At 43.6% G+C, this 14,249-nt stretch overlaps 1 protein-coding gene across 1 annotated transcript in view; it reads right to left on the bottom strand.

The window, feature by feature from the left end:
• The window catches only part of CCDC57 (coiled-coil domain containing 57), a 132,150-nt gene extending 117,901 nt beyond the window's left edge, over positions 1–14,249 (bottom strand). Inside the window, exons 1-2 of the mRNA XM_077833623.1 lie at positions 14,198–14,249; positions 5,762–6,170 (exon numbers count right to left, since the gene is read on the bottom strand). Coding sequence (XP_077689749.1) covers positions 5,762–6,170; positions 14,198–14,249 — 461 coding nt within the window. The remainder of the gene's footprint in view (positions 1–5,761; positions 6,171–14,197) is intronic.

The following is a 14,249-nucleotide window of genomic DNA, read 5'->3' as shown; positions in this document are numbered from 1 at the left end:
TATTAAAGCACAATATTGCAGTAATGGTCTCATCAATATCATAAACAGAGGAAATATCACCTCTTTGGTCCTATTCGATATTCCTCTGATTATGCATCAAAGGATTAAATCATAGAATCATAGAATATCAGGGTTGGAAGGGACCCCTGAAGGTCATCTAGTCCAACCCCCTGCTCGAAGCAGGACCAATTCCCAGTTAAAACCGTTACATTACATAAAACCGTTAGCCATAGCATCACACTGGGGACTCATGTTCAGCTGGTCATTCACCAGAATCCCCAAGTGCTCTTCAGAGTCACTGCTCTCCAGGATACAGTTCCCCATGCTGTAACTATGACCTACATTCTTTGCTTCTACATGTATGACCTTGAATCTAGCTAAAATGCATGTTTTTCGTTTGTGCCCAACTTACAAACTGATTCAGGTGACTCCAAATAAGTTAGCTGTCCTCACCGTTATTTACCACTCCACCCATTTTTCTATCATCTGCAAACATAACAGCAATTGTTTTAGATTTTCTTCAGGTGGTTTTTGGATATTTCTGTTGTTTGTTCCTCATCCACCTCCTTTTTCTGATTTGGTGGTCTATAGTAGATCTCTATCATGATGTTGTGACGTTCCCCTGGTGTTATCCGGACTGGTGATCTGCTAGGTCACTCTAATCCTTGACTCTGGGAACCAGCCTTACCTTGCTCTGCTGTGAGAACCCCCATTTCTGGACTGTTCACACACAGCCTCTAGCATGTAAACTGCTTGGATTGTGCAACCGAATGATATTAGCCACTGGAGCAAGCTTATATGAGTTTGTCAATTTAACAAAGAAATTGATATGTACCAGGCTTGTTATCCCAAGGGGAGTCTCTGACATGCTTCAAACCAAACACACTGCTTCAGGGAGAACTAACAAATTTATTAACTGCCAAAGATAGATTTTAAGTGATTATAAGTCAAAGCACAAGTCAGATTTGGTCAAATGAAATCAAAGCAAAACACATTCTAAGCTGATATTAACACTTTCAGTGCCCTTACAAACTTAGATGCTTCTCACCACAGGCTGGCTGGTTGCCCTTTAGCCAGGCTCTTCTCTTTGATCAGCACTTCAGTCACTTGGTGGTGGTGTCTTTAGATGTAGGTGGGAGAGAGAGAGAGCATGGCCAACGTCTCTCCCTTTTATCATGCTTTTTCTTCCCTCTGGGCTGTGGAATCCCCATCATTGGAAATTTTTAAGGACACGGTGGTCAAACACCTGTCAGGGATGGTGTAGGTATACTTGGTCCTGTCTCAGCACAATGGGCTTCACTTGATGACTTCTCAAGGTCCCTTTCAGCCATACATTTCTATGATTGTATTTTTTGCTGCTAAATAATACAGAGTATCATTAATTGAATTATGAAGGGAGCTTAGCTCTGTCTTTTTTTTGCCAAAAGATATCATGTTGATGAGAAATCAGCAGTACACGGTAATTTAATTTTAACTATAATTAATCATGTATAAATTTATGCATATATGTCTGGAGATCATCTTTATAATGGTTTTTCAGAAAAGAAAAACTTTTTTGCTGTGAGTTCCCCCTACAGCAAACATTTCTCTAACATTCTCCTGCAATGTTACCTGCTGGTAGGGACATCCTTATGCACAGGTGACTGAAGATCAGGCTATGAAAAAACAGAGATACTATTTGTCTCCCCGCCCACACAGACACACCAAAAAAAGAGTCAAGGTGATAATACAGAAGATTGGCAGCAACAGGCTTCCTGGCTCAATCTCTGCGGGCAGCAGGATCTATAATATATCACTAAACTAGTGAGAAACTTAAATCACAAAGCTTAAAACTGTTACCTCAAAGTATTAAAAATAAGTACATTCCTACATGTAACAGTGTCTCCTTCTCCATCTCTTCCACCCAGCAAACAAGTCTATTGCTAGTTAAGTGACGGTCTCGCTCAGTGTGCATTTTTCTCTCCCTTTTAATTACAGAAAACAACTCTGTGTTATAGCTAAGGGTACGATTTGGTCACGGAGGTCGCAGAAGTCACAGAATCTGTGACTTCAGCAAACCTCCATGACTTCAGCTCATGGCAGCTGGGAGCTGCAGGCTACCCTCACCTCCCCTGGTGGCCGGGAACTTCAGGGTACCCCTGCCACCTGGAATGGGAGGGTCCCCCACAGCTCCCCAGCAGCCATGGGTTCGGGGGGTCCCCCACAGCTCCCCAGCTGGCACGGGCGGTGGGGAATCCCAGGCAGATCTTCAGCTGGCAGCAGCAGGGGAATCCTTCCCCAGTCCCCATGGGTGCCAGGGACCTCCGGAGCTCCTTAGTCCCCACAGACAGTGCGGGGAATCCCCTGGAGCTCCCCAGCCACTTCGGGCGGTGGTGGGGAATCGACCTGTAGCTCCCCAGGCTCCATGGGTGCTGGGGACCCCCGGAGCTCCTCAGCCACCACGGATGTGGGGGAAATCCCCCAGAACTCTCCAGTCCCTGCAGGCAACCCCCGCAGCTCCCAGCCACAGCAGGGCAGGGTGCTGGACCCTCCTCCCTCCCGCTATTTGTCATGGACATTTTTAGTAAAAGTCAGGGACAGGTCACGGCTTCTGTGAATTTTTGTTAATTACCCGTAACCTGTCCGTGACTTTTACTAAAAATGTCCATGACAAAATCGTAGCCTTAGTTATAGCAAAGCCAAGTTATTTGCTCTAGTGTTCCTTACATGATCTACTGAAAAACAGTTTTGAATGGCTCATCCTTCTTCCCCATTACTTAAGCAACATGAAGAGCATAGGTCCCCCCTTCTTTAACCCATTAAATCAAACTCCAATATTGAGTCATTACTGTCTTTTTATTTCATTTAACTTGCCAATATCCAACTGCGGGCTGTTGGTCCAAGATTATAGGTACAATTTATCCCTATAGAAAGTATCTAAAAATGCAACAATTCTATAAAAAGCTATAAACCAGCTATCCAGTTATAGGCATCTTTCCAAGACCAATTGTGGGACTGTATGACAGACTGCTGGAAACCAAAAGCTGAGCCAGCATTCTGATCACTTAAACACCAATTTATTCCTCCAAACTCCCGGGTGGGCCTGACTGTGCCTAATTAACAGATTAAAATGGACTGAGGAGGACTAAAGAGCTAATTAGCCCATTACCACAAAGGGTAGAAGGTGGCACAAGAAGGAAGTGATGAAGAGAGAGGCAAGCTAATGGAGCCAGAACCAAGAAGGATCTCTGGGTGAACAGCTTTCTTCCCTCGCCTGGGCAAAGGGCTGAGGAGAAACCTGATGCTGTAAATTATGTGGTGTATGGACCAACAAGGTCATTGGAAAAACCATGTACATAAACTACACAGTAGTATTTAACAATGGAAGGTGTCCGAATAGTCTGTGTAGACAGAGCAGAAGATGGGCAGGGTCTCACTCTGTCACAGACTGCTACAAACAATCTTACTCCAAGTTTATAAGCCTCAGAACATGCACAGTTGTCTATTATTACTTATTAAAATTTTCTATTAATGAAAGAAAATCACCGACTCAAGTGACATTTTTAAAGTTAGTAATAATAATCCTGACCAAACTTACTAAAGGCCACATTTTTAAGCAGAGCCAAGTCCTTGGAGGATCCTTGATCTTTTGCACTGGAAACCAAGAACCAAGTGCAGTCAGACACTACTATTTATAAGTCAAAAACATGGCAACTTGCCATTTGAACTAGCTACTTGTTCCATTTCTTCAACAAGCACTTCTCATATTCAAATCTTCCACTAAGCAAGACACATTCAGATTCACAAAAACAATAAAGACCTTCAACATCCAGCTAGATACTGTTGAGAAAAGTCAGTTATGGTGATCTAGTGTTGGAGCGATTGCATGAGTCTGTTCAAAATAGTGATGGTTTTTATAAAAAATTTCTTTTAATCTAGTTTTAAGTAAAATTTAGTTAATGATTTTGGTTCTTAAAGCATATTTTATCATTTGTACTTTTCATGTATGTTTCACGCATCAGAGAGCACTTTTAACTATTTCAACTTTTAACTATTTTAGTTATTTCTATCTTCATCAGACAAATAAACATCAGTGAATAAACTTACTGAGAGGATGCTGTGGGAAGTTTTCTTGTCTGGAGTCTCTTATTACTCTCTCATTGTCTCAATATTAGAGAAACGTTTCAAAAGAATTAGACTAATTAAAGGACTTTGATTACTGGAGGCTTCTCTCTGTCCTGTTAGATTTTAATAAGTTAAGACCATAAGTAACTGGGTCAGGCCAATGATACATCTAGCCCAGTATTCTGTCTTCCAACAGTGGCCAATGGTGGATAGAAAGCTAGCTAGATTGTCGGGCTCAACAGTAGTGATCAACGGCTCAATGTCTAGTTGGCAGCCAGTATCAAGCGGAGTGCCCCAGAGGTCTGTGCCAGGCCCGATTTTGTTCAACATCTTCATTAATGATCTGGATAATGGGATGGATTGCACCCTTAGCAAATTCGCGGATGACACTAAGCTGGGGGGAGAGGTAGATATGTGTAGGGGTAGGGTCCACACTGACCTAGACAAATTGGAGGATTGGGCCAAAAGAAATCTGAGGTTCAAAAAGGACAAATGCAGAGTCCTGCACTTAGGATGGAAGAATCCCATGCACTGCTACAGGCTGGGGACCGAATGGCTAAGCAGCAGTTCTGCAGAAAAGGACCTGGGGATTACAATGGATGAGAAGTTGGATATGAGTCAACAGTGTGCCCTTGTTACCAAGAAGGCTAACAGCATATTGGGCTGCATTAGTAGGAGCACTGCCAGCAGATCGAGGTAAGTGATTATTCCCTTCTATTCGGCACTGGTGAGGCCACATCTGGAGTACCGCGTCCAGTTTTGGGCCTCCCATTACAGAAAGGATGTAGACAAATTGGAGAGAGTCCAGCGGAGGGCAACGAAAATGACTAGGGGGCTGGGGCACATGACTTATGAGGAGAGACTGAGGGAACAAGGACTATTTAGCCTGCAGAAGAGAAGAGTGAGGGGGGACTTGATAGCAGCCTTCAACTACCTGAAGGGGGATTCCAAAGAGGATGGAGCTAGGATGTTCTCTGTGGTGGCAGATGACAGTACAAGGAGCAATGGTCTCAAGTTGCAGTGCAGGAGGTTTAGGTTGGATATTAGGAAAAGCTATTTCACTAGGAGGGTGGTGAAGCACTGGAATGGGTTACCTAGGGAGTGGTGGAATCTCCATTCTTAGAGGTTTTTAAGGCCCAGCTTGACAAAGCCTTGGCGGGGATGATTTAGTTGGTGTTGGTCCTGCTTTGAGCAGGGGGTTGGACCAGATGACCTCCTGAGGTCTCTTCCAACCCTAATCTTCTATGATTCTATGAAAAGCCTTCCCTCTATCAACTCTGAAATCCACCTCTATGCCAACCTCCCTCCCACATCTTGCAGCTTTTGTCCTAGAGATATGGTGCACCATTTGAGAGCAACGCTGGGGCTCCTCTAACTTAATGCCAGAGGTTTGGAAGTTCTCCACTAGAGAGTGAATACAGATGCTGTAAAGGTGACTTAAAGCTACCTTTGCAGACCCCAACTCTGTTCTTGTGCTAAGCATAGCTCAGCCAGAATGGAGCTTTTAATATGTTAAAATTTGTTAAATTTGTACATACCTTCCTTTTTAATGTGTTAAAGAAACTACTGCTTTATCAGATCCACAGACACTTATTTGGGAGGCTGAATGTCTACTTTTCCAAGATAGTAATGTACTATAATGAAAAATATCTCTTACCTGTGCAGCCGCTCCATCTCTAACTGATGTTCTTTAAGTTTTTGTTGATATTGGTACTGCAGAGCCTCTTGTTTCCGGGTTTCCTTGATAAGTGTTTGTTGCAGCTTATCCAGCTGTATCCTAAGATCACTAACTTCTGCCTGTTTAGCATTTTCAGCCATTTTCAAATGAGTAAACATGGCATCATAGCGCTCCAGCTCTCTGTCTCTCTCTTCCAGAACTCTCAGATTATAGGTGAAATCTTCTTTTAACCTGTTGAATTTTTTATGCATTTCTTGGAGCTGCTTTCTGGTATCCTGCAACGTTGTCTTCTGAAAACAGAGTTGGCAAGCTTGTAGCTTTTCCCATTCTTGTTCTTTCCTCACAAGAAGTTCATTTAGTTCTTTCTTCATTTGTAACATTGTTGAGCCTAAGATATAAGAAAGTTACTGATTGGAGCCTGATGAGTGACAAATGTCTCCTCTCCAAGCATTCGCTTCTCCACACTCCATCTATTGTACTGCATAATTAGTTACATGTCTTATGGACTTAAAGTAGACTTTAACTTTTTCTGAAATAGCAGATATTGGTCAGGCTAAGAGCAGGAAGCTATTTATCTTACATGACCCCCCCCCACCACAATCTTTTAAATGTATTTATCCTCATAACACTTCAGTGAGATAGGTAAGTACTATTATCACCTATCAAGCAGATGGAAAACTGAGGCACAGGAGACTCAGAGACTTGCCCAATGGCACACGGGGAGCCTGTAATGAAGCAGGAAATTTAACTGAAGCGTCCTGAATCCCAGGATAGCACTCAAACCACTGGACCATTCTTCGTGTCTGGGTTCCACTTCATCCCTTCACCAATCTATTCTTTTCCTCCATTTTCTGTATGTTAACTGGGATTTCAAAAGTCCATTGGGATGAGAATAGTCCACAAGATACCAAAATCACTGGCTAGAAACTTAGGGGGAAGGTGTTTAAATTTAAATTCAGATTATGGGTGTCCAGCATTTTCCCACAAACTCCGTTAAAATTCCCGTGAAGGACAATTATGCAGGTGAGGGCCATGTTGCACAGGTGCAATACCCCTATACAGAGATTCTTTTCACAATGCCACACATCCCATATTATCCATTTTTGCTTTTAAACTTCTTGGCCATGTCTACAGTAGGAAAAAAGATGTATTTTTAACATTAGTTAACTAACATGTTAAATTCCTACAGGTGTGTCTGTAACAACCTGGTCCAGTCTCCTTCTGAATGGACACGTCTCTTGTGAGTGAACCCAACTGTTCAATCCCATGTGCTCCTAAACCACCACGTCTAGACAGAACCTAGTCACAATTCCTAGCTCTGGGTCTGTAAGGCATACATCCAGGCCCAGACCCCTGGTCTGAGCCCTTCTTTGGGATATGGGATTCCACTGTTCAGAGGTCCCCAGGACCCAGAACCAGTGCCTCAGCCCTCCTAAGCCCCCCACATGATACCTCAGAGTTCCACGGTGGTTCTGAACACTTTGGGCTTCTAGTTTAACCCCTTCAGGGACAACGTGGTACGAAGGCAAGGAACACAAACTTAGCAAAGGAATTTCTTATCCACAGTCACTCTACTCTTAAAAAGCACTAGAGAGTTACAGTTACACTATAGTTTGATTTCTCTCCTCCTGCAAATCTGTCAGTATCTAGTATATGAGATCTAGTCAGTATCTCAGGCTATGCAGAGTCCCTCTCTTCTGCCTTCCTTTTCTCTTTCCAGCCGGGTCTTCTGGCATGTGGTACTAAATGATCTCCACTTCTCTAAGAGCACCCCCTCTTATATACAATCTCACTCCCACTAGCCATGTGCCCAGACTGAGGCTTGGTCTACACCTAAAACTTAGGTCAACCTAGCTATGTGGCTCAGTGGTGTCAAAAATTCAGACCCAAGAGACATAGTTAACCCAATCTATGCCACAGTATAGACACCATTAGGTCGATAGAAGAATTCTTCCATCAACTTAGCTACCATGTCTCAAAGGGGTAGATTTTCCATCCCTTTCCATCCCTGTAGAAAGCATCCACACTACAGTGCTACAGCAGCCTGGCTGCAGCACTGCCACTGTTGTGCTTGTAGTGTAGACCAATGGTCTCCAAATTTTTTTGATCACGCACCCCTATCAGTAAAAAAATGTTGAGCACGCACCCCCAAAATATGTATATTTATTTATGTATAAATTATATACATGTGCTACTGTACTAATACATTGTGTAAATTATAAAACATACACAAAAAATAGAAATTAAAAACGATGAGATAAAGATGAAATAAACAATATTTTTAAAATTTATTTTATTTATTAACGGTACAAAAAACCTTTTTGCTCTCACTAAAAAAAATTAATAATAATATTTTTAGTGAGAGCAATGCGGAATAATTATGGTACTTCTTGTGTCTTGCTTACAACACTCCTGCTAATACATTCCAGAATGATGTTTGCATTTTTTGCAACTGCATTACACTGTTGACTCATATTTAACTTGTAATCCACTATGACCCCCAGATCCCTTTCTGCAGTACTCCTTCCTCAGCAGTCATTTCCTATTTTGTATGTGTGCAACTGATTACTCCACTTAGGAAGGAATGCTTTGCATTTGTTCTTATTGAACTTCATCCTATTTTCTTCAGACAATTTCTCCAGTTTGTCCAGATGATTATGAATTTTAATCTTATCCTCCAAAGCACTTGCAACCCCTTCCCGCTTAGTATCGTCTGCAAATTTCATAGTGTACTCTATGCCTTTATCTAAAACACTGATGAAGATATTGAACAGAACTGGACCCAAAACTGATCTCTATGGGACACCACTCAAAATGCCCTTCCAGCTTGACTCTGAATCATTGATAACTACTCTGGGCAGGGCCATCCCTAACCATATGCAAAGTATGCAGCTGCGTAGGGCACCAGGAAACCAAATTTCTAAAATGCATGGGGAATGTCCACATTAGCCTTTGCAAACATGTTAAGTACCTTGATTTAACTGGCAATTTATTGACTTGGGGAGAGGGTAAAAAGTACAGTGGAAAAACAAAAGGCAGTTCTGGTTGACCACATAACATATGTTAGAACTATAATTTATGTCCACATTAGAACTGAAACATATGTTAAAAATACACCTTTTTTTTAGTAAAGATAAGGCCCTTGCGTTGATGTATAGAGGCAACAGTATTTTCTATTTCTAACAGTGCCCATTTTAAGATCTTCTTTTTAATTAACCTGTTACTTAATGGGACTGAGACAAGGTGGGTGAAATAATATCTTTTATTGGACCAACTTCTGTTGGTGGAAGACACAGAGACAAGCTTTTGAGCAACACAGAGCTCTTCTTCTTTATTGGACTGTTCTTCCTTATCCTTCTCCCATAAAATGTCAATTATAGTTTATGTTCCTAATACTTTTGGTCTCTGTGGCAGTTTTCACTGTCTGACTGTCTGACCTAGGGACTCATCAGCACCTGCTCAGTAATGACAATTTTCGGAGGAAGCTCTGTTTTTCTCTGATAAATCACATTGTGACCATTGTTAGAGGAATCAGTGGTCTGGATGGGTTTTAAAATTTGCTGTGGCTCAGTTTTGCCACTGTCATTGCTGTTTCCATTACTGGAAGAAAAATTAAATGGAATACTCTCTTCAACTTAAATTTGATGGTTGTGTATATATGGAGAAGGTGTTCACAATACTATAATATCTCTCTTTTTACTTTAGTAGGTAGAGATGGATACTTCCTACCAAAAGCAATATTCCTGGGCATTTATGAGCAATGTTTCTTTTGTGCTATTTGTACCTATCAGACAACATTACAGAAAGGTCTGTTCCTTTTATATCTCCCTCTTACTCCTTTTAGCTGCTGCTGCTACTCCAAATGCATTTGGCTGTTAACACAGCCACAAATGTTAAGTAAAATATTTCTAATGCAAAGGAACAAATGCCAAGTTTATACATAGAAGGTAACAATATTATCATTAGTTCAAAATCCATTAGTGGGCTGAACCATCTCAAAATATTTCAGACTTCACTGAACTGTTAAACAAAAGAGGCTTTTGTGCCAGCCCATAAACAAAGTGGTATCAAAACAGTTTCATAAGTGCTTTTAAAATAAAACCTCACACATGCTTCATTGGCTAAACTTGGCCATACAATCTTTAGACAAGACCTTTGTAACAGTCAGAAGGGAGCAAAAATTAAATCTTCCATCTTACTGCCACTCTATCACGTCCCTTAAGTATCTATCAAACTGAAGTCACAATTTTTCAAAAGAAGGTTGAACAGCATGAAACTTAGAGTAAATCAATCTCTACTTTTATAGGATCTTCCATTTTACATTTAGAAAAAGTGTTAAATCTCACTCACACAAAATATTAACTGAAAATAGTAATTAACAGAAAAAATTGTCATTTCTTTTTGGGTTTGTTCTATTCCCTCAGTATTTCCTTGGTTTTGACGGGGGTGAGGAAAGCTTAAAAATACAGCACCTAATAATGGGAAGAAAGCATTTGCTTCTGAGAGCAGCAGTATTCACAATATGGAGTTACTAAAACTAGGACAGGTATTTATACAGTGTTGTGAAAACTGCTGCATTCTTTTATACAGCAGCTGGAACAACATCCTGGATGTCTCACAATCAAGCTTCAGTTCAGAGTACAGTGAAGAGACAGCCCAGGTGGCACCAAAAATTACTTCGTAATGGTCATGGATATAGGCAAGATTTCCATGTTCATACTGCAGGATGTATCTGCAACTTTTGATACAAGAAACAAAGTACTGCTAAACTTTCTGCATAACACAGCCAGGGTAAATCACAACATTACAATGGTCCCAATCACTTCTCTCCAGTTGAACCCAAAGAATAATGATGGGTAAGTGCTCCTCTTCCTCAAAGGCCCTATCATGAAGAATCTCACTAGGATCCATACTGAATATCTACATGAGACCACTTAGATTGTGAGATGCTCTGAGCTCAGCTGCCAACAATATGCTGATGACACTCAAATGTCTATCTCATTTGTCACCTATCCAGTGACTCCCATTACTAAAAATATTACAATGCCTATAAAAGATCAGATGGCAGCTAGCTCAGACTAACCCAGACAAGACCAAGTGATACTGGCTGAAAGGGGGAAAAGCACTTTGAAGAACTAGCTAGAACTCTGCACACCTCTACCTTTCTGTCAAAGACAGACAGCCCCCTTTTGTCAGAATGGTTCAAAGCCTTGGGGTCCTGTTTGAATCATCACTAAAGCTTAGCTCACTAGGTAGCACTTGTGGCTAAAAACACCTTTTTTCATCTCCAATGCACTAGGAAACTTTACCCCTACCTCCCGGATGAGAAGCTGGCCAATCAATGCATTTGTCACCTCCCAGACAAGATTACTGTACTTCAGTGTATCTAAAGCAGAATGTGAAAACAATACAAAGCTCTAGCTTGGGCATGGGTAAACTTTTTGGCCTAAGGGCCACATCTGGGTGGGGAAATTGCGTTCAGGGCCATGAATGTAGGGCTGGGGCAGGGGGTTGGGGTGTGGGATGTACGAGGGGGCTCAGGGCAGGGGGTTGGGGTGCAGAAGGGGTGTGGCAGGGGGCTCAGTGCAGGGTGTTAGGGTGCAGGAGGGGTGTGGGGTGCTGCAGGGGGCTCAGGGCAGGGGGTTCGGGTGCAGGAGGGGTGCATGGTGTTCAAGGGGGCTCAGGGCAGGGGGTTGGGATGCAGGAGGGGTGTGGGGTGCAGCAGGGGGCTCAGGGCAGGGGGTTGGGGTGCGGGGGGCAGGGGGGGTTCGGGGTGTGGGCTCCGGCCTGGTGCCACTTACCTTGAGCGGCTCTGGGGTGGCAACGGCACACAGCGAGACTAAGGCAGGCTCCCTGCCTGCCCTGGCCCTGCACTGCACCGCTCCCGGAAGCAGCCGGCACCACATCCCTGTGGCCCCGGGGGGTGGGGGGAGGGCTCCGCGCGCTGCCCTCACCTGCGGGTACCTCCCCCAAAGCTCCCATTGGCCGCGGTTCCCCGTTCCTGGCCAATGGGACCTGCGGGGGGCGGTGCCTGCAGGCAAGGGCAGCGCGCGGAGCCCTCCTCCCCACTCCCTCCCCCCCTGCCAGGGGCCACAGGGATGTGGTGCCAGCCGCTTTCAGGAGCGGCGCGGGGCCCGTGGCACCACAGGGGTGGCAATCCCGTGGGCCAGATCCAAAGCCCTGAAGGGATGTAGTTTGCCTACCCCTGCTCTAGCTGATACAAAGAGTGGCTGCCTGAGTCCTCCATTGTTTAGGCTGTCATGAGCACATCAAGACTGTACTTCAGTCCTCCACTGGTTCCCCATTCAGTTCCACTACCAGTTTAAGGGCTTTGTCCCAATCTCAAAACAGGGAGTTAAATACCAGCTACATGCATGTAAAGAATGCATTTCAATCTATGAACTGCTAAAACATATGTCTTTCTTTGGGTCAACATATACCACAAAGCCCAAAACAAAGAACATGAGAGCCAAGAATGAAGTATTCTCAGTTGAGAGGATTCAGCTATGGAACACCAGAAGAGATTATGTTAATCCAAAATCTGATCCTTTTTATGAACTACTACAAAAACTAGTAGCTTACTTCAAGAAACTCCGATGCACGCTGAAGAAGACTGTCCATGCAAACTTCTCTGAGATTCTTCCTGTCCCACAAGTAAAGGAAGTCAGAAGGCAGAAGATTCTGGAAGCGAATGGCAACCTAGATAAGTACTAAAGTAAAGGTTTAGTGAAACATAGCCCCTTCCCTCAGTTGACGTTGGATCAATGTAGTTTGACTGGCCTCCAACTCAGTAGAAGGGAGAGCAGTCTCCTTGAGGACAGGCTGGCTAGAGTCGTCAGGAGGGGATTAAACTAGTATCAAATGGGGAGGGTAAAATGAGGAAAGAAAAGCACTTAACACTAAATTGAGATCATAGAATCATAGAATATTAGGGTTGGAAGAGACCTCAGGAGATCATCTAGTCCAATCCCCTGCTCCAAGCAGGACCAACACCAACTAAGTCATCCTAGCCAGGGCTTTGTCAAGCTGGGCCTTAAAAACCTCTAAGGATGGAGATTCCACCACTCCCTAGGTAACCCATTCCAAGTGCTTCACCACCCTCCTAGTGAAAGGCTGTTTCCTAATATCCAACGTAGACCTCCCCCACTGCAACTTGAGATCATTGCTTCTTGTTCTGTCATCTGCCACCACAGAGAACAGCCTAGCTCCATCCTCTTTAGAACCCCCCTTCAGGTAATTGAAGGCTGCTATCAAATCCCCCCTCACTCTTCTCTTCTGCAGACTAAGAGATGTTAAGAACAAATTAATCAAGAAACCAAAGAACATGAAAAGAATAAATTCTTTAATAATCTATACACTAATGGTAGGAGCCTGGTTAACATATAAGAGGAATTGGAATTGCTGATCTATGAGCATAAATTCAATCTAGTTGATATTACTGAAACCTGACGGGATGATTCACACCATTGGAATGTTAAAATCAGTGGTTATCAGGTATTTAGGAAGGATCAAGTGGACATAAGGAGAGGGAGAGTGGCACTCTACATCAAAAATGGCATTAGCTATTTCCAAGTCACAGATAACACAGAAAAAAATTATCTTAAATCCTTATGGATCAATGTCCTAACAGATAATGCACAAAATGGAGTACTAACTGTTCTGCTACAGACTACCAAACCATACTAGGGAACACAATGCCCTCTTTGTACCTATCTATAATGGGTAGGGGGGAAAACTATGCTAATGGAGGTCTTCAGTTCGAGTGACATATGATACAGGTTTCATGCTGCCAGTACTAAAACATCCTTGGAATTTCTAAATAGTATAGATGACCATTTTCTAACTCAAAAACTGTTGCAAACAACAGGGTTGAATTCTCTGTTAGACCTTGTCCTAACAGATGAAGAGGAACTGATCACAGAACTAAAAGTTAATGATAGTAGGTACAAGGCTCTCCATAACTTACAATGTTTAATCAAAATGGGATTTTTTTGCTAAAATGCATATGCTTTAGAAATTAGTTTGGGTATGTTCTATACTACACAGGAAATCAAACTAGATGATTACAACCGTCACAGGGTTCCCTACTGGGATGGCAGGACGCACACCAATGACAGGGCACCCTGGTGGGATGACAGGGAGCAGCAGATGGGGTACGCGTGGGGTGCTGAGTGCCCCGGTTCGATGGGGAGGAGATGAGGAGGCGCGGGTGACCGAGCAACCAGGTGGGATATGGGGTGCGGAAGGGGACGACGACGCGCGCGGGTGACTGGGCGCCCCGACTCGCTGGAGGGGACGCGCGGGTGACTGGGCGCCCCGACTCGATGCGCTGCGGGACGCGCGGGTGACTGGCCGCCCAGGCTCGATGGAGGGGACGCGCGGGTGACTGGCCGCCCAGGCTCGATAGAAACTCACGAGTTGCTCTCGAAGCGGCGGCGGGTCTCTGCTGAGCAGGCCCCGTCTCCAT

This window comes from Eretmochelys imbricata, chromosome 14 (assembly GCF_965152235.1).
Source record: "Eretmochelys imbricata isolate rEreImb1 chromosome 14, rEreImb1.hap1, whole genome shotgun sequence".
NCBI lineage: Eukaryota > Metazoa > Chordata > Testudines > Cheloniidae > Eretmochelys > Eretmochelys imbricata.
This window is presented reverse-complemented; position numbering and strand designations above follow the sequence as displayed.